Genomic DNA, 23,177 nt, shown 5'->3' with positions numbered 1-23,177 from the left:
GAATGGTGTTAGGTGCAATATAAATGCACATATTATTATTATTAAGCCCATTTCCTGTATCCCCTGCTGTGATATTGCTGTAATATTACAAAAGTGGCACAAAACAGAACTAACTTTGTGAAACTGCCTTTACCTGTTGATGTGTGGTTGTGACTTCCTGAATAGATGGCATCCAATCCAAGTCAGTCTTGATCGTGACCTAAATCTCTACTAACAATATGCATGTTACAGTCAAACTGTCAAACCAGTCATTTGATCAAATAACTAAAATTTTCAACCAGTCATTTGGCATGGTCTGTAGCTCTTGTTTGAGCTCTTCATTTGTGGCAAAGTACTGTAGTTCAGAGATGAACACCTTCATTAGCTCCTCATACAGCTTCTGTGTGAATGTCTTAGTGATTGAATCACCCATAACTGAATGTTTTGATGTGTGAAGCATTGGGAGAAAACCCCCACAGTGTGTAAACTAGTGTGTAAAATGAAACCAGTAAATCTCAAATAGGATCAAACAAATTGAATCAGTTATGACAACCATCAAAACTAATACCTTGCATTTGATGGATTGACTAAAAGTCTTCAGGCAGTCAGACGAGATAGAACGCCAATTCTTTTTACCAGATGGCTGAAATTTTAGTCTTTTGATCAAATGACTGAAAGTTTCAATCATTTGGTGAAATGACTGGTTGACAGTTTGACTGTGATATATGTATGTCACGTTCTGTTTGTTGTAAAGCAAACATGTTCAAATTGGTGGAGTTTGTGGTTACAGTACCTAGGCTGCTTGATTAGGGATAGAGTCTTTTTCAATGTAAATTGATACATTAGTGCTCATATTGTCAAACATTGGTTTGGCTGTACCAGATTTTGTTTGGGGATACTGTGATATAGCAGGAATATTACGAAATATTTCATTAAACAACAATCAATGTCTATCACTAAAGACAATTTTAGTGTCTGATTTTAATCTTTGATTTTAATGATTTTAATCTCTGTTTTTGTGGTTTTAAAAAATACCTGGGAACACATGATTTACCCTCTTCATAACTTGTTTTTTCAGGTCTGGTTGAGGAACTTGAAAAAGCGATCAGGGATAAAAGGCTTGGTAGAGTTGTGTCCCCTTATGAAGCACACAAGCGGATAAAGGACCTTTACACATGGCGCAATGTTGCAAAGAGAACAGAGGTTGTGTACAATGCAGTCAGCCAGAAACCAACACGAGACCTTCCTGATCGACTTTTGAGGTTAACAACCAGTACCTTTCCTAATTTTCATCGTTACTGATCAAATAAACTCATATTATTGACCCAATCAGTTTTGCATATTTGCCCTTTAGTAAATAGCTGACTTAAAATATTGTTGATGTGGTAGCCTTGTGTTTTGTTTGCTTCCTCATGATTGATTCCCGACACGGTACATTTTAGGGCTGCAGCAAATTCACTATGTGGCAAGTATATGTTCATGAATAGTGGGTAACGAACATGAATTATTATTCATCAATACAACACTGTAGTGAAGTGATTGATGCACAATAAGGTACGCCCATGTTGAATGTTAATTTGTCATAGTAATAACCAGTGATCTGACATGACTAATAGTTATAGTGCACAGTACTATGTGCAGCCATTGCAAACTAACGTGACTTGCATTACTGCAAGGCTTATGCATACTCCATTCTTGCATACCTCACTTTGACAAAAGGACATAAGGGGTCAAGTGAAACATGCTCCATTATAAAATGTAAATAGTCATTCATATTCAGTTCTGGAGAATACGAATAACGAATTGAATTCATGAAGGACTACAGTTCAAATCACCAAATATCCGAGTGTATTGTAGCAGTCTCAGTACCTTTGTGCGTCTGCAGAATGATTTTGGTGAAATATAACACCCTACTTGTGTCAGAAAGTTGATTTAGAACTGTTTCACTTCAGATACTACCAGTGTGGCCCACTGTCAGGGAAGCTGTTTGTGATTGCTGCTGTCCTGAATGTAGCAGTCTTGTGGATTCTACAGTTGTTGTGGCCTGATAATGTAAGTGTTAGCATGAATTACAGATTTAGTATGTGGAAAGACTGTTGAAACATGTTCTTTTGTGATAACTTGGCTCTCGACTGGACCAAAGGTTGTTACTCTATGTGCAGCATAAAATAATTCTGAATGAAAATCACATTTGTCCATCAACAAGTGTTAATTATGTTATCGTTACAAATGTTTCTAGCACTAGGACCAACACTAGTAAATAATGAACGATCTGTTTTATGAACTAAGTTTTCTACATTTCAGACAATAGGAAGTGCTCCTGTATTGTCCACACCTGTTCCCTGGAAGAAGACAAGAAGATGACATCGCAACCCATCACAGTAATATTTAAGTGTACATATAACGTATTACATCAGGATTTTTGACAATCTGGGTTTAGCAACATGTGGTAGTCAAATAATCAAACCATTGTCAGTGCTACACCCTGGCACATCTGCCTTCATGAACTCCAGATGCATGTCATTTGGTATATAAGCATTTATTGCAAATATATATATATGTTCATGGATTTGTTTCATTAAATAAATTCATACTTTCCTATGTGTATATTTTTGCACTCTCTTTTGTTGCTTTTTAAAAGAAAAATGTGAATAATATACTAAAAAATAGGACATATTGTGTACTTGGAGAGATCATATAGTGTTAACTTCAATTCATAACGAAGCTTTTAACCGAAAATACCAGGAAAAAACTGCAATATATGTTAAATGATACATTTAGTGTCTTTTTATCACATTACATGCCGGGGGATGTAGTTGACGCCTTGTTCGTCTGTGCGTCTGTAATCATTTTGTTTCCAGAGCATAACTCTAAAACTGTTCAATGTTTTTAGACCAAAATTGATAGATTCAGTAATCTGAACCTATGGTTATGCCTTTTGCTATTTACAGATTTTTGGCATTGTTATTATCCCCCCTGGCATGTAATGCAGGAGGATATAGTCGACGCCTCGTGTCTGTCCGTCCGTCCATCCATCCATATGCATTTTGTTTCTGGAGCATAATTCAAAAACAGTTCAATATTTTTATACAAAAACTGATGGATATAGTATACCTTTTGCTATTCTTGGTATTTTTATTTTTTTGGTTTTTCCATGGAACATTTTGGTGTTAGTCTAATGGTGGGGCAGGCTTCAATTCCGGAGCAGAACTAAAAAAACGTCCAATATTTTTTTTTTTTGCAAAACTTGGTAGATATATCAATCAGAACCTAATGTGGTGTCTTTTGCTATGTACAGGTATTTTGTGATATATTGTTTTCTCGGTTTCCATGAAAACGTTTCGGACTTTGTCTCGAAAGTGAGAGGTGTGTTTCGTTTCCGGAGCAGAACTCAAAAACTTCTTAATATCTGTCAGTAAAACTTGGTAGATAGGTGAGCCAGACCCCAAGTGGTGCCTTTTGCAATCTACAGGTTTTTGTGATTTATTATTTTCTTGGTTTCCATGGAAACATTTCGGACTTAGTCTCAAAATGGAGGGATGGGCTTCATTTGCGGAGCAGAACTCAAAAAACGTTCAATATTTTTCTGCAAAACTTGGTAGATATATCAACCAGAACCTAAAGTGGTTTGCTATTTACAGGTTTTTGTGATTTATCTTCACAGTTTCCATAGAAACGATTCTGACGAAATCTCAAAATGGAGGGAGGGGCTTCATTTCTGGAGCACAACTCGAAAACTTTCAGCAAAACAGATATGTGAGACAGACCACAAAGTGGTGCCTTTTGCTATTTACAAAGTTTCAGCATTTCTATTTTTCCCAGTTTCCATGGAAACAATTTGGACTTAGTCGCAAAAGGGAGGGATTGGCTTCGTTTCCGGAGCTCAACTTGAAAACCATTTGATATCTTTCAGCAGATCGATCTTGGCAGATACATGAGACAGATCTTGAAGTGGTTCCTTTTGCTGTTTACAGATATATGGCATTAATATTTTTCATGAATTGGACGGAAACAATTTATACTTAGTCTAAAAAAAGAACATTAAGTATCTGTCAAATGATTTGTCCGTTCAAATATGTGGGGGGCCGGGGGATATGTCATCTTCTGATGCTCTTGTTGTTCATCTCATCAATACCCATGAAAATGGATCAGAAGCATATGCAGTACGTGTGGTCTCACCTCAGGCAAGCGAGTTTGTTGCCTCAAAATTGGTTCTGTTCACCCTGCAGATAATGGGTACCCAGTTGGATAGTCATGTGACTATAACCTTCTATCACCTAACAGGCAGCTTGGGTTATCTGGGATAATAAGGTTCAGGAATTCTGATTAAGCGCTGCCAGCAATCAGCAGGTGTTTGGAGACTGTTCTCAACAGTAGATGACGTATTAAGTATTATTATTGATCTGCATAAACCCATGCTTATTGACTGGGATCAGGTGATGAGGATCAGACTTGGTTGACATGTCATTGTGTCCCAGTTGCGCAGATTGATGCACATGCTTTTGACCTGGTCCAGATTCCATTACTTACAGACATCTGCCATATAGCTAGAATATTGCTGAGTGGGACGTTATAAACTCACTCATCTCATCAAGCAAAGTTTAAAATATTGATCATTTGATTCAGAGAGTGTGTATTTCATCAATATAGTGTTCATTAAAAGTAAGTATCACACTGAAGAATAAAAGCCTGTGAGAGAAAGGATGTTAAACATTCCTGAAACAAGTACAAATAAAATACAAATTTTAAGTATTTTATTTCAGCTTGACATCTTTACAGTGAGCAGTTCTTGGTTACAACCCCACCATAGATTTCCTTAACAAAAATAACTCATGCAATTAACAGGAACTAGTTCTTCACAATAAATACTTGATAAATAAAGGCACTCATGAAAATAGGGAAAATATTCAATCTGAGAGAGACTACATCCTTTGTGGTTAATAGTTCATAGATAGTGTATAAGTTATTAGTAATCTGTCTCAAACTGAATACTTGGCCCCAAAACTCTGCAGTTTATGTATGTTCACATAAAAATATTTGACATGACATCCTGTGTGGGCCTTTATATGTCTAAGAAAAAATCTATTCATCAGAAGAAGTTACTACATCAAGGCTGAGCGTCTAATCCTAATGACTGTAGAAATGACAAAATGAGATTCTTGTTTTGATAAAGTGTCCACCTAGTATTTTCTTAAATGTTAACCAGCTAAACATGCAAAAATCACTGGTGTCTGCAAGCCAGAAATAGTATTTAGGGATTACACTTTGTAGATTGTACCTCATCTGACTGGGTCTTAAGCTATGTTTACTAGAATGAGCTTTCAAATTTGGAGACAAGTACTGTAACCAGAAGCCAGCATATCAACTATAGCGTCTTTATCCAAGCATCAAATTTCAAAGATTTACTTCACAGAAACCAAGAGCTTATGGTTCGAGGTTCAATCTGTAATGATGAAGATGTTAATGAAAATGCCTTATCTTCAGTATCAAGTACCTAAGTCTTCTGAACATATTCATGATGGTTTCAATGTAACAGGTACAAATACATATCAATCAGAATCTTTGTCTGATTTACAAACATAACTTACCAGTTGAATGGAATTTTTACATATTTCACTAATGTAACATTTCCAGCGGCATCAGGTGAAAGATAAAAATTGTTTTAGCTTGAAACCTACACAATACAAATTCCACTGTTAAAGTACCTTTTGTTGCAAAAAGTAATATCCAAGAACTAATGTATATATGCTTGACACCCACACAATTTCAACTTTCTTGAGACAGTATCAGACTATGAGATGCCCAGAAATGCAATGGTGTAATTGTTCGTTGAAGGAACTTCTTGCTTTTCCTGAATGTCAGCAGGGAAAAGATTTGAAGTGACATACACATTTCATGAGAACCACTTCAACAGACCATAATGTCAACAATTTTCAACAAGAAATTCAACAATATCCTTTACACCATCACAGTCATTGCTTAGACACAGAATTCACAGGGAATTCACGAAACCATTGACACACTGGTCAACATAACAATACATAAGAGAACAAATCTTGAAGGAAATCATGACGTCTTCGGGATCACCCACAGAACTCTGGCACAAGTGACAGAAAGTCTTCAGCAACATCCAACTCTTTATGACTTTATTTGAACTCGTGTTTCGACAATGAAGCAGCCATTGACTGGTCAGGGAGAGGCTTTGTGTAGCCTTCCTTACCCAGGAGCCAATATGTAGTCATCACTCCCTTGCCCTGTAAGAGGGAATAATTTTCAGAAAAATAATAATAATAATAAATCATAATAATACATTTATTTTTATCTATAAAACATTACCATAATAACCACTCACTGACCACATCTCAAATATGACATGTGACTGAGTTTGGTTTTAGGGCAGGGGGACACCAGAAAAGAGCTTAACAGAATGTGAGGATTCGAACCTAGGTCTTTGGTGTGACGAGCCAACACTTTAACCACTAGGCTACCCCACTGCTGCTCATAATAACAACGATGATGGTAAGTCTGTTTCTGAGGCACCATTATCTATAAACTATGATTTTTTTCATAGCGCCTAAATAAAGTAGCATAGTTTAATTTTATTGCTTGCTCAAAAACCTATTAAATTCTGTTTGATCATAGTCTTATCAAGGATGCATTCAAATTTAAGGCTGAACTGCAAAGCTAAGACTTTTTAAGACTACTAAAACATTAATAAGAGGATACTGTCTGTCATCTCAAAATATTTTCAGCCACTTTTCTTCATCATTTTCTTTGACACAGAAAACAGTCTCATTCTGGGTTTATTGTTTCCCCCACATGGCCATTAATTATTTTGAGCAGAGTCAAGTAACAATTAACACTGCCCACCCAGCAAAAAATTATTGGTGACTGCTTAAGTTTGGACCCCAAAGATAAAAAATCAAGCTGATCTGTTCTTCAATACATTTTGTGTTTGCACGAGAGTACCTTGACTTCGCGCTCTCCTCTACAGTCCAATTTGTAGCCACCAAGTATCATGAGAATATCTGCTGTCTTCGAACTCATGTGGATCTTCAAGGCTGGAAAAAAACATACAATGTCAAAACTGACATATTGATTTCTTTGTTTCACAGCTCCAAACATTGAGGACCAGTTGTTTTCTGCCTAACTTGAGAGTTAACTTACATAATCCATTAGTCTGCAATAAGCATCTGACAAGCTGCATATCCCTGCTAATGTTGACAGATCACAACAACTAAAGGAGATTCAGAGGTCTCATTTGGTAACATACATTTTCATAATACAAAACAGGTCTTGCTTATGTTAACTACTGGTTTATCTCGATGAGGCTCAATCATTTTCTCAACACTATCATGGAGATGCAATACTGCTCAAAGCAGCATCAAAATAAGTACAAAACCTCTAAAAGAGAGGAACAATGATCGGTAGAAACAATAGTCTACATAACTGATAATATTTATATTTATTCATGCTAGATCGCCTATACTGTCTATTGGATAAAGGGGTCTCTCCCTGCAGAGTGGAAAGTTGTTTGTTAAATTCCAGGCTGACGCCTATCAAAAGGTATAATGTTCACTCTCAATACTGTATTAATGGGGAGTGACCTTGAGCTGTAGTCTGGTGTGACTGGCACCATAAACCCAGCCATCGTCTAAAGAAGTATGAGCACATGCTGACAATCCACACGTGGACTGATCCATTCATGTCAATATGCTAAGAGTGTAAGTTGCATGATGTTTGTTGAAGATGCTGACATTAATGTTTTCTTTTTCACAGTTGAAAAAACGTAGCTGATGATGTTCTTCACTGCTTATGGATTATGCATGACATTTGAAAATTTGATAAACAAATAACTCTTATTAAATAAATGAAATATATTAATGATAAGAATAACATATGTATAAACCATCCTCATTATAAGCAAATAACTAAAACCAAAACTGACTCTTTTTCTCTATCCTTCTTCTGCCCAACTCACCCATTGAACTAGACTCCATTCTAGATGCTGTGTTGACTGTGTCACCAAACAAACAATACCTGGGCATCTTGAGACCAACCACACCAGCCACAGCAGGACCTGAGGATTTCAAACCAAACATCCTGTTTTATGTACAGTCAGATATATAGTATATTGTTGCATGAATTCTTGTAAGGTACTGTGTCTATGTGTAAAATGTTATAGAGGAACTATTCATATCATGCTAACCTAAAGCTACCATCCCAAGATATCTCGGTAGACCTGTACCAGTTGAGGGATCACATTTCATAATATTCATCTGAAGCACTGAGAAGAGGAAGATATTCATGTCATTGCCCTGTTGTTTAAAATTGCAAAAAGTTACTGAAAATTGAAAAAATTCTGCAAATGATGCAAGCACAATGGACTGTCAAATGTAAGTAAGCAATCATTGTCATTATGGTGACATAATCCCCTGATACAAATTATCAAATCAGACTTCAAAAGTAATGATGGTTTAATCTGAAGTTAAATTTCAACAAAAACATGACCAGTCAACCCTCTCTTGATATCTTACTCTTTAGTTGTTCAAAGACAGAAATATTTTCAAGACTGACTTTGACCTTGTCAGAGTGTATGAAATATGCAAAAACAGTCATGAAGAAATTAGTTTTTTGATGAACATTCAAGGAAAGTGTTGAAAGTCGATGAAGAAAATCCAGAGAACTGTTTGCATGGTTAACATGCTGATTTTTTCAGTGTCATTGCGACCTTGAAAATTAAGTGAAGGTCACGAAAATCGACGGGGCCTTGCTCCTTTCCTAGATAAAGCTTGTTGTCATATGTGAAGGAAGTTCAGTGAATGGTTCTTGAGATATCCATCTTAACATACAGGTTAACATGCTGAAATCTTCAGAGTTGCCCTTGTCCTTGAAAATTATGTGAATGTCTCCCAAATCAAGTGGGCCCTGCGTCTTTCCTAGATAAAGTTTGGTGTTGAATATGAAGAAAATCCAGTCAACGGTTAACAAGAAGGTTAACATGCTGAAATGTTCTGTCACCATGACCTTGAAAATTATGTAAAGGTCACCCAAATCAGCTGGGCCCTGTGCCTTCCCTAGATAAAGCTTGGTGCTGAATATAAGAAAATCTAGTGAACAGTTCTTGTGATATCTCGCTGACATGGGTAAAAAATTGAAGGCCACATGCAACCTTGAAATGAAGGTCAAGGTCACCAAACCTGACTGTGAGCTTTTGTACACTGTGATGAACCTATGTACCATATATGAAAGAATCTAGTCAACAGTTCTTAAGATATTCCAATTCGTACAGACATACATGTGGATAACAAGAGAGAACTAGTTGTCATCAATGTCTTCCCAATGGCTGTTATTCTAAAGGCCAAAGTCTTCAGCAAAAATAAGTATAATTCCTAGAATGGAAAGATTTGTTGTTCAGTCATAGCTACTGTCTATATGACAAGGTGACTTCTGTTTCACCAACCGAGATATTAAGGAGATTTAATGTTTAGATTGGAAATGTGACGTTTAAATTCAACGAAGATAAAGGTGCCTCTAAATTCTGAAAAAATAAGAACTTAAGAGAAAAAATGTTAATTTTGAATTAAATAATGATTCTGCCAATCTGTCTGCCGAGAGCAATTACTCTAAATCAAAGATAAATTTATGGCATGATAATATGTTACAATGATGGAATTCCAGAGTGATAACTTTAAAAAATGTCATCAGTGATGAAACAAAAAAGCATTGAACTCATGAGGTGCTTGTCATGTTTTAGAGCTTCTGTTCAAGAAAACATAGAGACAGGACATTTTGATCATAAAGTATCCTTGTTTTGTTTTATTTTTGTAATACTGGATAACAAATGCATTTCTAATCAGGGCATCGCTATGAAAAGCAATGGAATTTTACAGCTGAATATTTTACAAACCAGAGTGCATCCCCACACGGAGCTGTAGTATTTCATCAGGCATGTGTCGTATCTTGAAGCCAATCATAGAGGACAGTAGGTCAAGACTCATTGTTGCAATTTCTCCTGCATGGAGATTGCCATTCCTGATTGGCAAGCCACTCACTACCATGTCTGGAGGAAGCAAAATACTTTCACATTTATTTATCCCTCACAACATCAAAACAAAATACTGCATGATCAAGTCATACTGCAGTGCACTCAACATTCACAACATAAATATTTGCCGATAAATTATTTGATCAAAACTACCAAGTGTTTTCACTCAAAGTAAAATAAACTCTACATAAATTCTTACACAATAAACATGCTTGTCTGTAGAATAACAGCTACGGCAATACCCGAAAAATTGTTTTTATCATACAGCGGAGTTATAACATCAGTGACTGTTTAACACCACGGTTAGGTACAATCCACCTATATCCTAATGGTGTATGTAAACCTTGACCAGGAAATCCAGGCAAAACTGATCTTCAGGGCATGATACCAACAATCAGCAATGTCACACTCCTCAGGAAAAATCATTTTCTTAAAACCTGGACTTACACTGTTACTTCCTTGCTAATGAATACATGTTAGAATGATATATCTCTAAATGAAGGTAAAGTATACAGTGTTCAGACTAGTGCCATTTATATTTGGACACTTGACATAATTTCCATAGATTTACATGTCATTTAAGCGAGTGCAAGATAGATTTTTGTAAAATTTGACTGGCAAATGTGAAATCATCTTTGCTCTGTGCACATAATTTCAGTTCAATTTTCTAACCACTATTTACCCAAATGCATCGCATTTATGAACTTACTTATGGTTCCACAATGCACAATCCCACAGGGTGCCATGTTAAAGGAGTTCACGGCGCTGTACATTTTGATTAAATTGTTGCCATTCAATAAATAGTCACCGGAAAATATAACAGAAATTATGCAATTGTAGGTAGGATGATTCCTCACAAATGTACGAAATGTGACATGGATGTTACGTAAATTGAATTATTGAAATTCATTTATGCTACACTGAATTAATATGTACGTCAATGCAAATTGCGTCAAGTGTCGGAATATAACTGTAAATATAGCAATACTGTAAAGTCTAAACTTACATGCATCTCCAATTGTTTCCACTTTGTATACATCATAGTTGTCCAGAATAGCATCGAATGTTGTGTACAAATCATTCAGCAAGTCTACAACTTGTAGGGGAGTACTGTTTCTTGCAATGGCCGTGAAACCCACAATGTCACTGAAAAAGGTAATGAGCATACCCAGTGTAAAAACACATTATCAAACTCCATTTGTGAGTGTGAGTGAAAGTGCATGTATGATAATGTGCCTGTGTTTTATGACTCTGTGATATTAATATTTAAACAGATATAATCTGGACCAGACAATCTAGTCACACACTATCAATCAGGTCACTGAAACTGACAACTCAATCCACTACACACTGCTTAGTAATATGGCCATCATCGGTGACTGAGGCTAAATTGCAACAAAGAAACTAAAAAGAAGTTAACAAACAGACCTTCTCATTTATTAAATATATGAAGAGGCCAAAATTACTCTTGCAAAAATCATGTTTGTTGTTTAACATGGCCCCTATATTCCAGATGTATGTGGGTGGTATGTACATAACTCTGACTGGGCCAGACAAATTAGTGATCAACATCTGAAATAATCCATTGCTTTACATCCTACATAACTAGGTTGCTGTGGAAATATTAGAGACAAGAATTGATTTGTAAAGAATTATGACAAAAATAAGATACCTGAAGAAAATGGTGACACATTCAAAACTCTCCGGGTCAACTTTTCGACCATGTTTGAGATCCTCTACAACCTTCTTGGGCAACATCTGACTGACAAGTTGCTCTGTTTTGGCTTTCTCTACCTGCAGCTCCTTTGTTCTTTCAGCCACGATTGCTTCCAGATTACTTGAGTATTTCTCAAGCTGAAAAAGTCCATATGCATTGCTCAGGCATCTATTTTCTCTAAGTAGGACTGGAAATGAGGCCTTATTGAGGGTGTTGTTATACCAACAAAGCAATACTGCCTAAGGTATCTTCCCATAGGACAGACCTTCCAAAAAACAGACCGCATGAAACAATACATTCTATGGTGGGCTGCATAAAACTTAATTAAGCTGTACCCTTGAAAATAATATGTGCCCATATAACAAAGACAACATTAGACTTAGAAAGGGTTATACAACCTCTCACCATGTGAGAAGAAAAAGTTATTTTGTGTGCTCATATATTTCGAAAATGTTTTCGATAATATATGGAGAAATGAGCAGAGTCATAAATTTGCAATCTGTAATGCTCACGAAGAAAATATTGATGAATATGAATACCAGGGTGTCTTATATAATAAGAAATGTACCGTCACGTCAGCAAGAAGATCTTTATTTGAGAGTGAGTGAGTTTAGTTTTACGCCACTCAGCAAAATTCCAGCTATATGGCAGCGGTCTGTATATAATCAAGTCTGGACCAGACAATCCAGTGGTCAACAACATGAGCATCGATCTACACAATTGGGAACAAATGACGTGTCAACCAAGTCGGTGAGCCTGACCACTCGATCCCGTTAGTCGTTTCTTACGACAAGCATAGTCGCCTTTTGTGGCAAGCATGGGTTGCTGAAGGCCTGTTCTACCCAGGGACCTTCACAGGTCTTTATTTGAGAAGGCTCTTAAAGCTATGAACTATATTTTATCAAAAGCTATATGTTTTAGTTTTAAATTATCTATCGCCAGCCAGCTGAAGTTGTTTGAGGCTACTGTGATTCCAATCTTTGCATATGGAGCTGAAATATGGGGCTTTGAAAATTTAAGCATCACTGAAAATGTTCATTTAATGCTTTTAAGAAAACTACTTCATGTAAAGATATCTACCCTTTAGTACAATCTACTTACCATGTTTACAAGATTGTCTATGAGTTCACCCTTGACAGGATGAATTTCATTCAACCTTATCAACATTTCCTTGAACACTGGTCTTGATTCTGGATTTTGATGAAACCCAGCTTCTAACATCTGAAACAGAATACAAACATGACTTTCCTGACACTAAATGTCTATTGAAAAACCTCTCTCTGGGCTCAAATTATGTAATTTTTGGAAATTGATATTTTATACTTACCCTGATTCATGCTTATTTGCTTACCTCCTCCCTCTATGCGAAGATAGTGGAACGCATGAAATCCACTGAAGTCTCTTCCTTCGAAGCGGACGTATAGACAGTCACATACAGGAAGCCTCCCTGTTGTCCGCCACATCGGTCACATGATGTGCATCACTCTCTCAGTAATTCCATAAGCCTGATGTGAGAACTACAGAGAACCCAACATGTCTGAGTGGGGTGGTAGGGAGGGCCTGATGTCATGAGTCAGGGTAAGTATAAAATATCAATTACATTCAGACAATTACATATTTTTCCCTATCCTGACTCATGCTTATTTGCTGACAGAATCTGACAGAATTAGCGGTGGATCAGACCACAGTGGATTCTGTTGGCTGCCATGTGAGTATGTCCAGTTTTTCCCCACCTTCAGGATCTGTAATGGTGGTAATTCGGTAGTGTTCTTCCAATATTCATCCTTGAAACGGGGAGGGGGAAGAGATCACATCCAGTCGAACTTCTCATCTTGTGAAGCGATCGCTGACTTGAACATGATGATATAGAGATCAGCTAGCATCTTTCTAGTGTCTAATTCAACTATATGTCAATATTCCTATCTTTATAACAAGTACCAGGTCATTATCACTCATGCTAGTCTCTTCGAGACGTGCGCATGGACTCGCAACATTTTCACTCTGCTGAGTGTGTTGGTTTTGGTCTCAACAAGTCATGTGACAAAGAGTGAGATTTTAGATATACTAGTTTCTTCCTCCAACTAGCTATCTATAGCTTTCCTCATGATGTCTTCGTCATAGAGTTGCGACTCTTCTTCATGTACAAGTAACTCCTTTAGAAGTACATGGTCATCATCACTCTTGATAAAGAGGGGTGAGTGTAACTCAGTGCCTTTGTGGAAATGGCCCAAACTGGTGAATGTGACATCCTCAGTGGTGATGTCTCATTGGCAAACACCGAGGATGATCTCCAAAGGCAGCCTTCAATTATTGCTGTAAGCGGGTTACTTCCATGTAGAGTGGGTGTCGACACCAAGTCCTGCTGTCTTGTAGGCCCTTACTCTAAAGGCTGTCATCCACACTGATATTGTGTCACTGGATCCTTCCGTATGTGTCTCAGTAGTTAGTGGGATGAATAGGCCCTTCAAGTTTGTCTCCTTGGCTTAGTTCGCTAAAGATATATTTTTAATGCTCTGACTGGGCAAAATGATAAAATCTTGTGTATCATGTGGCCTGTGGACTGTCGATAAGCCAGGATGTGGAACTGTCATACCGGTCTTCCAGATGGTTGATTGTTTGGCGATTAAATCCCATTGCAGTGCACAATCTCACGATGACCGTTGTCAAATCATGCATACCTGAAGTTCAGAGCATGTATTTCTTTCAGATGTGCTGCCGCTGTTAGGGCAAGTAGAAACAACATTTTCTTTGTCAACAGTTCAGGTCGTCCAATATAGAGACTCGCAAATGTCACTGTGAGATGTTGGAGTACAACACTCACGTCCCAAGCTGGTGCCTTAAATCTGCATTGTTGGACCTCCAGCTTTAACAAGTGTAGCAGGGCGAGTAATTCTGGCACTTTCATCAGCTTGATACCAGATTACATGGTGATGATGAAGCGGAGTGCTGCTAAGAAGGTTGATGTTGCAGAACCTTTAAATCCTCCAGAATGCCGGAGGTGACACAAGTAGTCCACTACATGAAGACTTGATGGCTTTCGTTGGAGTGAAGCCCTTCCACTTGGTGTATGTCTCAAATCACATCCATTTATCATCATATAAGGTGCAAGTAGATCTACGTAGAGCTAAGGTGACTGCCTTCACTGCTCTAGCGGAATATCCTCGATGTTTCAAGCAGGCTTATATACAATCAGTGCATGTACTAGGAACGATGTCTGATTGCCAGGTGCTTGTTTGGTTTGTGGATGGACAAGTAGGTTCTTCCATTCTGGGAGTCTCAGGCATGGTTGTCCTAGTTCCTCATTGACAACTGGGAACTATTTTCTCACTGGCCAGTAGGTGCAACCAAGTTATTTGCAGCATCATTGGCTAGTTAATCTTTTTGATGAATTCCAGTAGTACGACTGGAGGTGGGAACGCAACCATTCATTTCCTCCCATGAGATGCTGAGAGCAACTGTTGTCCATCCAGTACTTAAGATACAAAAGTTGGTATCTGTTGAAGCTGGTGGCAAATAGGTGGTGATTCGAATGTCTGAATGATGAGTTGAAACGCCTCCTGTGGCACGCGTTTACGCAGAGATTCAAGATATCGACAATGTTGAAGAGTTGAAAATTAGCTGTATCAGCATGTGAGATCATTTTGAAGCTTGCATGTTTATGTAGAATGCTGCTGTGGAATTGTCGGTGTGGACAATCAGTAGTTTGTTCCTCAAGGCTGTCGACCAGTGTTGTACTGCATTGATTACTATTTTCGTCGCCAGGTAGTTGATATGCAGAGTGCGTTCATTGCTCGACCAATTTCCTGCTGCAACCTCATTGTCTAGGTGGGCACCCCAACCTTGTACTGACACATGAACATAGAGATGACTGTTGCAATTCATATCTGTCAGATAAGTCTCTGTGCAAAGTTGTAATGGGCATTGTTGTAGTCTTTCCCTTCAGGTCAAATGCTGCACTGACATGAGTAGACATGAGCAGATGATACTTGTGGTATCATGGCTGGAATCTTTTTTCAGAACTTTCGTGTTGCAAAGACTCTTCTTCCCCAGAATGAAAAACTTGCATCAGATCCAAGTCTGACTTCATCAATAATGCCGCTGTAGACTGCTATCTGGGTTGTAAATCATGTCTTTCCAATGATGGAAGGATTGTTTACATCTGTAGACAACTTCCTGACACTTGCAGCATTCTGAGCAAGGCATTGTACTTGAAAGACTAATCAGATTCCAGATGTGACGTCACCGGGGTTGCAACCAAATGATCATTGTGAAATTTTGTGCAGTCGGTGATTCCCTCACTAGCATTTGGGCTTGTTTCGGACATACACGAGTGAGTATATGTATAGCTGACTGAGTAGAAGCACGCAGAACCTTCTGCCACTTAATACTGACGTAGGTAGACTGTCCTTTTGTCGTTCAGCTGAAGATTATACAGATGTTCAGCTGTTATCTTATACAGATGTTGCGAAGCAATTCTCATGCTTCCCTACGTTGGTACAGGTTGACTCGTAACCGGGTTCCATGAAGCGTCGAAATAACCTTGTTGAATTCCTCGCTGCTCATGCACAACAACTTGATGTTAGTGGCAGATGCTTGAAGATGGATTGTTGATCCTTCCTCGAAGTAAGTAGAGTAGATCAACTCATCTTCTTCAAACTTCTGGGGTTAAACAGCAATTGTTGGTATGCTGATTCTGCATGCATCAGTCTAGTAGAATAGTTCAAGCATGTGACAACTTCTTTTTCCCTCTGATGTAAGCCGGCGACTCTGCGATGAGTCATCTCTATTCTTCCGCAATGCATTTGCAACTGGTCCGAAAGGGTTTGTCGATCGTCGTCCCTGCGCCAAACGTCAGAGTGATCTTTACGTCTACATGCATCCCAGTGGAGTGGTCATCATTCTGGGAATGCTTCCACGCAGGCCTGGTTGTGGAGACCACATCTGACAAACGATGATGACGTCTGTGATGATCAGGGGATGTAGTCAATCCTTTCGTCTGTAGCAGGATACATGCATGTGTGCACTCGCCGAGTCGATGAAGGGTGCATCCTCTAAACTGCGTTGTGATGATACAGCTGATGGTGAAGATCTTCATGAATGAGAGCATTCACACAGTGCATCCTCTAAACTGCGAGTTGACACAGCTGATGGTGAAGATCTTCGTGAATGGGAGTGTTCACACAGTGCATCCTCTAAACTGCATCGAGCTGACACAGCTGATGGTGAAGATCTTCGTGAATGGGAGTGTTCGCACAGGATGCATCTTCATCATCTGATGGACCTTTTGCAGCTGTTGAATCATCACGCAAGGTGACTGTAATAGTTCTTGATAACTGATGACGTCCAAATGCTACGGTGGCTGTATTTGAAGAAGTATCCGATGTGTTGAGCGTAGACCTTGTCGATCTCTGCACTGAAAGTAGACTGTGAAGGTTGCAGTGTCACTGTAGATGTAGTAAATGAATGTCTAGTAGATTCTGCATGTTGCGCTGATTTCCTGAAGCTCTCTACCTAAGGTAGTAGGAGACCACATTTGTTTTAGATGTCTCGATCGTCAGGAGGGATGATATCATCACTGAAGGGTTTCATAGAAGAGCTTGTCCATTGTTTCAGCAATGATCTAGTAGTAAATGATCTAGTAGTATCTAGTAGTTGAAGACTAGTCTTGGAGGATGTAAATGATGTCAACTTCTTTAGTTCAGATGACATCGATTCTGACGACCTCTTCTGGGACTAGGACCTAGCCTCCATACTATCCTGACAGCAACCCCTAGGGTATGTCTGGCGACTCACTATAAACCTGAATATGTATCAGCAGTAGTTAGCACATGGCTACCAGATGCAATAAGAATCAAATTGCCAGACAAGGCTTGAGAGAGTCTACGTAAAAAATGTATTTGAATCATAAAAAAATAATCTCACATAATGAAATACATGATCAACAACATAAAAATTTGTAAATTTATCCACAATTTCATATCGTAGTGATAATTAATACAGACCCAAGCAGTATACCACTTTTGTGTAAAGGACTGAAATATAAACGGATATTAAATGCTGTATAGGGACTCAAGTTGACTCCAACCCTGTCGTCGGCCAATGGAGGAGAGAGTGACAAACAGGGCTGGTCATGTGACCAATCTAGCGGGAAACGGGGAGGCTTCCTGTGAGCGAGTGAGATTGTACGTCCACTTCAAAAGAAGTGAACTTCATGGGATTTCATGTGTTCAACTATCTTCGCATAGAGGGAGGTGATAAGCAAATAAGCATGAGTCAGGATAAGGCAAAATCTATATTTTGCTTAAAAACATAATGCTCAGTCAGCTGATCCAAACCAGGAAAATGTGGTTGGTTTGTTGTTTCACGCAGTGCCCAGCAACTTTCGAGCTATATGGCAGCAGTCTGTAAATAATTGACCCTGGACTAGACAATCCAGTGACTGACGTCATAAGCACCAATCAATACAATTGGGATACTATGAAATGTGAAAATTCACAGGATCCACAGAACAAAATTCAACACACATTTCAGATTTAACATTTCTCATAATTGGCATTGAAATTATTAACACTATATAATGACAAACATTATAAACATAAATTTATAAAAAGTGAACAAGTGTCAGATGCTACAAATAACAACTTCAGACAAAGTCATTTTAATATATTCAGTCAGACACTGGGGCCAGCAGGTTGGGGACTTCTGTCTGACCATTTGCAAATCGGCCAGATTTGTCAGAGGGTCAGACACTATTCGTGAACTCTGGTTCAAACTGAAATTTTAAGGTAATTTCAATGAAAGCATAGGGTACAAATCTGAAGAATCTGTCACATTGCAGCAGTGCTTTGGGCAGTAAACTGAAGTCAGATATTCGCATGTAACTGCTCTGAACACATTCAGTAGTTATCATTGATAAGAACAAGCCTACGAAGTTTCAACTTTATATTTTCTCCATTTCTCAGATGTTTACTTCATTTTGTCAGTTGAGCTTAATTTGACCTTTGAATACAAAGACAGAATGTATCTTGGCGAAACACAGTTTAAAACAATTGTTTTCAAAAAACTAAATTTCACAAGTAAACGGACATTTTTGTGTGGGTGAAATTTTTATTTCCTTTAACAAGGAAATGAGCGATGACATAGTACATCATCAATACAATTTATAATTGCCTGTCATAAGGAAAATAAGACAAATCACACCTCACTGCACTGGCCATTTAACGTTCATGATTTTTTATGACAATCCTGTTCATTTTAGCTATAATACTTCAAAAAGCAATTTCCATATTTAACACAACTTCCTGACTTTGCTTTGCTACTATTGGATTTTCTCATTAAAAAGTTGTTACATTCATCAATGTTTAGACTCTACAGAGCTCTAATCATTTAGTTTTGAAAGTGACAACATTAAGCGTGTGACTTAGTTAATTTAGTTTTATGTCAAACACACCCCGTTAGTCAGCTCTTACGACAAGCCTAGTCACCTTTTGTGGCAAACATAGGTTGCTGAAGAACTTTTCTACCCCAGACCGTCACTGGTCAACATTTTGGAACAGTGTTTTTGGGAGCCATACTACTGTAATCTTGTATCTGTTTTTTATCTTGCTTACCTTCCTCATGTTGGCTCTAGCATCATAGTCTTCTGGTAAAAAGCTCTCTTCTACATACGGTCTGAATGGCTTCATGGTATCAGCTTTAAGCTCTCTCCACAACTGAAAATCGGCAAGGTATATTGGCAAACATTAGCATTACTGAACATCACTGCAGGCACACAGTGAGTGAGTTTAGTTTTACGTCGCACTCAGCAATATTCCAGCTATATGGCGGCGGTCTGTAAATAATCGAGTCTGGACCAGACAATCCAGTGACCAACAACATGAGCATCGATCTGCACAACTGGGAACGGATGACATGTGTCAACCAAGTCAGCGAGTCTGACCACCCGATCCCGTTAGTCGCTTCTTACGACAAGCATAGTCGCCTTCTATGGCAAGCATGGGTTGCTGAAGGCCTATTCTACCCCGGGACCTTCACAGTGTTAAGTCATCTTGATGAGAGGGATATACATGCAGGTACTTACAGACTAAGAAATATCTACTTTGGAAAAGTCAAGTATTGTGCTAACCATCCTGGAAATATAGGGTGAGACTGTTTTGTTCCAATTCACCTATGCCACAAAAACTGAGATAATTTTGGATGGTAAGGTAGCTAGTTAATCAATGAGAACACTGGATGAACAGTATGAAAACCAAACCAAACCACACATTTCACTATTTGTTACAAGGGAGGTATGCAGAGAAAGATGGAGACTGTAGAGCACAGGTTTAATGAATAAATAACTTCTTAGGCACTTGGGCACATGCTTCTCGTACACCTGACAGTCCCTTTCACTGCTGTTAACTGTGTCAATTTTTAATGACAGTTTGTTATACAGCCTTTTTCATTTTTAGGATACCAATTCTGCCAAGACCTCAAAGAGGCATGATGTTTTGATTAAGATCAGTGTTTCATGAGTCCTTTATGTTTATTTGTTTTCGAGTTAGACTGCATTCCATCAATTCACTTTTTGAATCAAACAGACTATAATCATCACCTGTTTTTATATGAAACATAAAATGTTGTGTACGGAAAAGATTTGCATGGCAACCATGGGGGTCATATGATACATGGATATATGTCATATGACCTCCATCATCGTTACACCTCTACTTAATGATAGTAGTCTTCAAATGATTCAGTTGAATCAGTTGTATCCAGTTCAGTTAAGCAACGTTGAGCTCCGAGAGTCCTCGGATTTTAAGCCTTGTTACGCAGGTTGACTCTTGCGATTCTGTAGGACTTCAGTCCTGCCCCACAACAAAGCACATGGCGCAGCAATGTGATATATGTGGTCTCACCTTAGGCAAGTGAGTTTGTTCAATATTGTCTCTGTTCACTCACCAAGAAATGGGATAACCGTCTAGTGCTTAACAACTTGGGTTAACTAGGGTAATAATATGATTGTATTCTGATTACAGCGTACAGTGATGGATACGAGGCCCTGTATAAATATATATTTATTATACTATTCTATTATCCTTGATGGTTGGTTGGTTAGCCTAAGTGATAAGGTGTTCTCTTAATACTTTGAATACCTGTTTCGGTTCCCTATCTGGGTACAATGTGTGAAGCCTGTTTCTAGTATCTTCCATTGTGATATTGCTTAAATATTGCTAAAAGCAGCATAAACATATACTCATCAGTGTTGATTAGCCTAAGTGATAAGGTGTTCTCTTAATACTTTGAATACCTGTTTCGGTTGCCTATCTGGGTACAATGTGTGAAGCCTGTTTCTAGTATCTTCCATTGTGATATTGCTTAAATATTGCTAAAAGCAGCATAAACATATACTCATCAGTGTTGATTAGCATAAGTGATAAGGTGTTCTCTTAATACTTTGAATACCTGTTTCGGTTCCCTATCTGGGTACAATGTGTGAAGCCTGTTTCTAGTATCTTCCATTGTGATATTGCTTAAATATTGCTAAAAGCAGCATAAACATATACTCATCAGTGTTGATTAGCCTAAGTGATAAGGTGTTCTCTTAATACTTTGAATACCTGTTTCGGTTGCCTATCTGGGTACAATGTGTGAAGCCTGTTTCTAGTATCTTCCATTGTGATATTGCTTAAATATTGCTAAAAGCAGCATAAACATATACTCATCAGTGTTGATTAGCATAAGTGATAAGGTGTTCTCTTAATACTTTGAATACCTGTTTCGGTTCCCTATCTGGGTACAATGTGTGAAGCCTGTTTCTAGTATCTTCCATTGTGATATTGCTTAAATATTGCTAAAAGCAGCATAAACATATACTCATCAGTGTTGATTAGCCTAAGTGATAAGGTGTTCTCTTAATACTTTGAATACCTGTTTCGGTTGCCTATCTGGGTACAATGTGTGAAGCCTGTTTCTAGTATCTTCCATTGTGATATTGCTTAAATATTGCTAAAAGCAGCATAAACATATACTCATCAGTGTTGATTAGCATAAGTGATAAGGTGTTCTCTTAATACTTTGAATACCTGTTTCGGTTGCCTATCTGGGTACAATGTGTGAAGCCTGTTTCTAGTATCTTCCATTGTGATATTGCTTAAATATTGCTAAAAGCAGCATAAACATATACTCATCAGTGTTGGTTAGCCTAAGTGATAAGGTGTTCTCTTAATACTTTGAATACCTGTTTCGGTTCCCTATCTGGGTACAATGTGTGAAGCCTGTTTCTAGTATCTTCCATTGTGATATTGCTTAAATATTGCTAAAAGCAGCATAAACATATACTCATCAGTGTTGGTTAGCCTAAGTGATAAGGTGTTCTCTTAATACTTTGAATACCTGTTTCGGTTGCCTATCTGGGTACAATGTGTGAAGCCTGTTTCTAGTATCTTCCATTGTGATATTGCTTAAATATTGCTAAAAGCAGCATAAACATATACTCATCAGTGTTGATTAGCATAAGTGATAAGGTGTTCTCTTAATACTTTGAATACCTGTTTCGGTTGCCTATCTGGGTACAATGTGTGAAGCCTGTTTCTAGTATCTTCCATTGTGATATTGCTTAAATATTGCTAAAAGCAGCATAAACATATACTCATCAGTGTTGATTAGCATAAGTGATAAGGTGTTCTCTTAATACTTTGAATACCTGTTTCGGTTCCCTATCTGGGTACAATGTGTGAAGCCTGTTTCTAGTATCTTCCATTGTGATATTGCTTAAATATTGCTAAAAGCAGCATAAACATATACTCATCAGTGTTGGTTAGCCTAAGTGATAAGGTGTTCTCTTAATACTTTGAATACCTGTTTCGGTTCCCTATCTGGGTACAATGTGTGAAGCCTGTTTCTAGTATCTTCCATTGTGATATTGCTTAAATATTGCTAAAAGCAGCATAAACATATACTCATCAGTGTTGGTTAGCCTAAGTGATAAGGTGTTCTCTTAATACTTTGAATACCTGTTTCGGTTGCCTATCTGGGTACAATGTGTGAAGCCTGTTTCTAGTATCTTCCATTGTGATATTGCTTAAATATTGCTAAAAGCAGCATAAACATATACTCATCAGTGTTGATTAGCATAAGTGATAAGGTGTTCTCTTAATACTCTGAATACCTGCTTCGGTTGCCTATCTGGGTACAATGTGTGAAGCCTGTTTCTAGTATCTTCCATTGTGATATTGCTTAAATATTGCTAAAAGCAGCATAAACATATACTCATCAGTGTTGGTTAGCCTAAGTGATAAGGTGTTCTCTTAATACTCTGAATACCTGCTTCAGTTCCCTATCTGGGTACAATGTGTGAAGCCTGTTTCTAGTATCTTCCATTGTGATATTGCTTAAATATTGCTAAAAGCAGCATAAACATATACTCATCAGTGTTGATTAGCCTAAGTGATA

General features: G+C 38.0%; 2 protein-coding genes across 3 annotated transcripts in view; one reads left to right on the top strand and one right to left on the bottom strand.

Annotated features, from left to right (window-relative positions):
* The window catches only part of LOC137268294 (phosphatidylinositol N-acetylglucosaminyltransferase subunit A-like), a 33,917-nt gene extending 31,331 nt beyond the window's left edge, over positions 1-2,586 (top strand). For both annotated transcript variants that reach the window (XM_067802843.1, XM_067802844.1), the window contains exons 10-12: positions 1,058-1,241; positions 1,932-2,031; positions 2,284-2,586. In XM_067802843.1, coding sequence (XP_067658944.1) covers positions 1,058-1,241; positions 1,932-2,031; positions 2,284-2,343 — 344 coding nt within the window. In that variant the 3' untranslated portion in view covers positions 2,344-2,586. The remainder of the gene's footprint in view (positions 1-1,057; positions 1,242-1,931; positions 2,032-2,283) is intronic.
* Positions 2,587-6,125: 3,539 nt separating this feature from the next.
* Positions 6,126-23,177, bottom strand: part of LOC137268821 (uncharacterized) — a 69,829-nt gene continuing 52,777 nt past the window's right edge. The window contains exons 28-35 of the mRNA XM_067803384.1: positions 19,355-19,456; positions 12,846-12,965; positions 11,700-11,881; positions 11,034-11,173; positions 9,890-10,042; positions 7,961-8,059; positions 6,949-7,040; positions 6,126-6,233 (exon numbers count right to left, since the gene is read on the bottom strand). Coding sequence (XP_067659485.1) covers positions 6,126-6,233; positions 6,949-7,040; positions 7,961-8,059; positions 9,890-10,042; positions 11,034-11,173; positions 11,700-11,881; positions 12,846-12,965; positions 19,355-19,456 — 996 coding nt within the window. The remainder of the gene's footprint in view (positions 6,234-6,948; positions 7,041-7,960; positions 8,060-9,889; positions 10,043-11,033; positions 11,174-11,699; positions 11,882-12,845; positions 12,966-19,354; positions 19,457-23,177) is intronic.

Source organism: Haliotis asinina, chromosome 16, assembly GCF_037392515.1.
Source record: "Haliotis asinina isolate JCU_RB_2024 chromosome 16, JCU_Hal_asi_v2, whole genome shotgun sequence".
Classification (NCBI taxonomy): domain Eukaryota; kingdom Metazoa; phylum Mollusca; class Gastropoda; order Lepetellida; family Haliotidae; genus Haliotis; species Haliotis asinina.
Note: the sequence above shows the minus strand (reverse complement) of the source record. Positions and strands in the feature narration are given on the sequence as shown.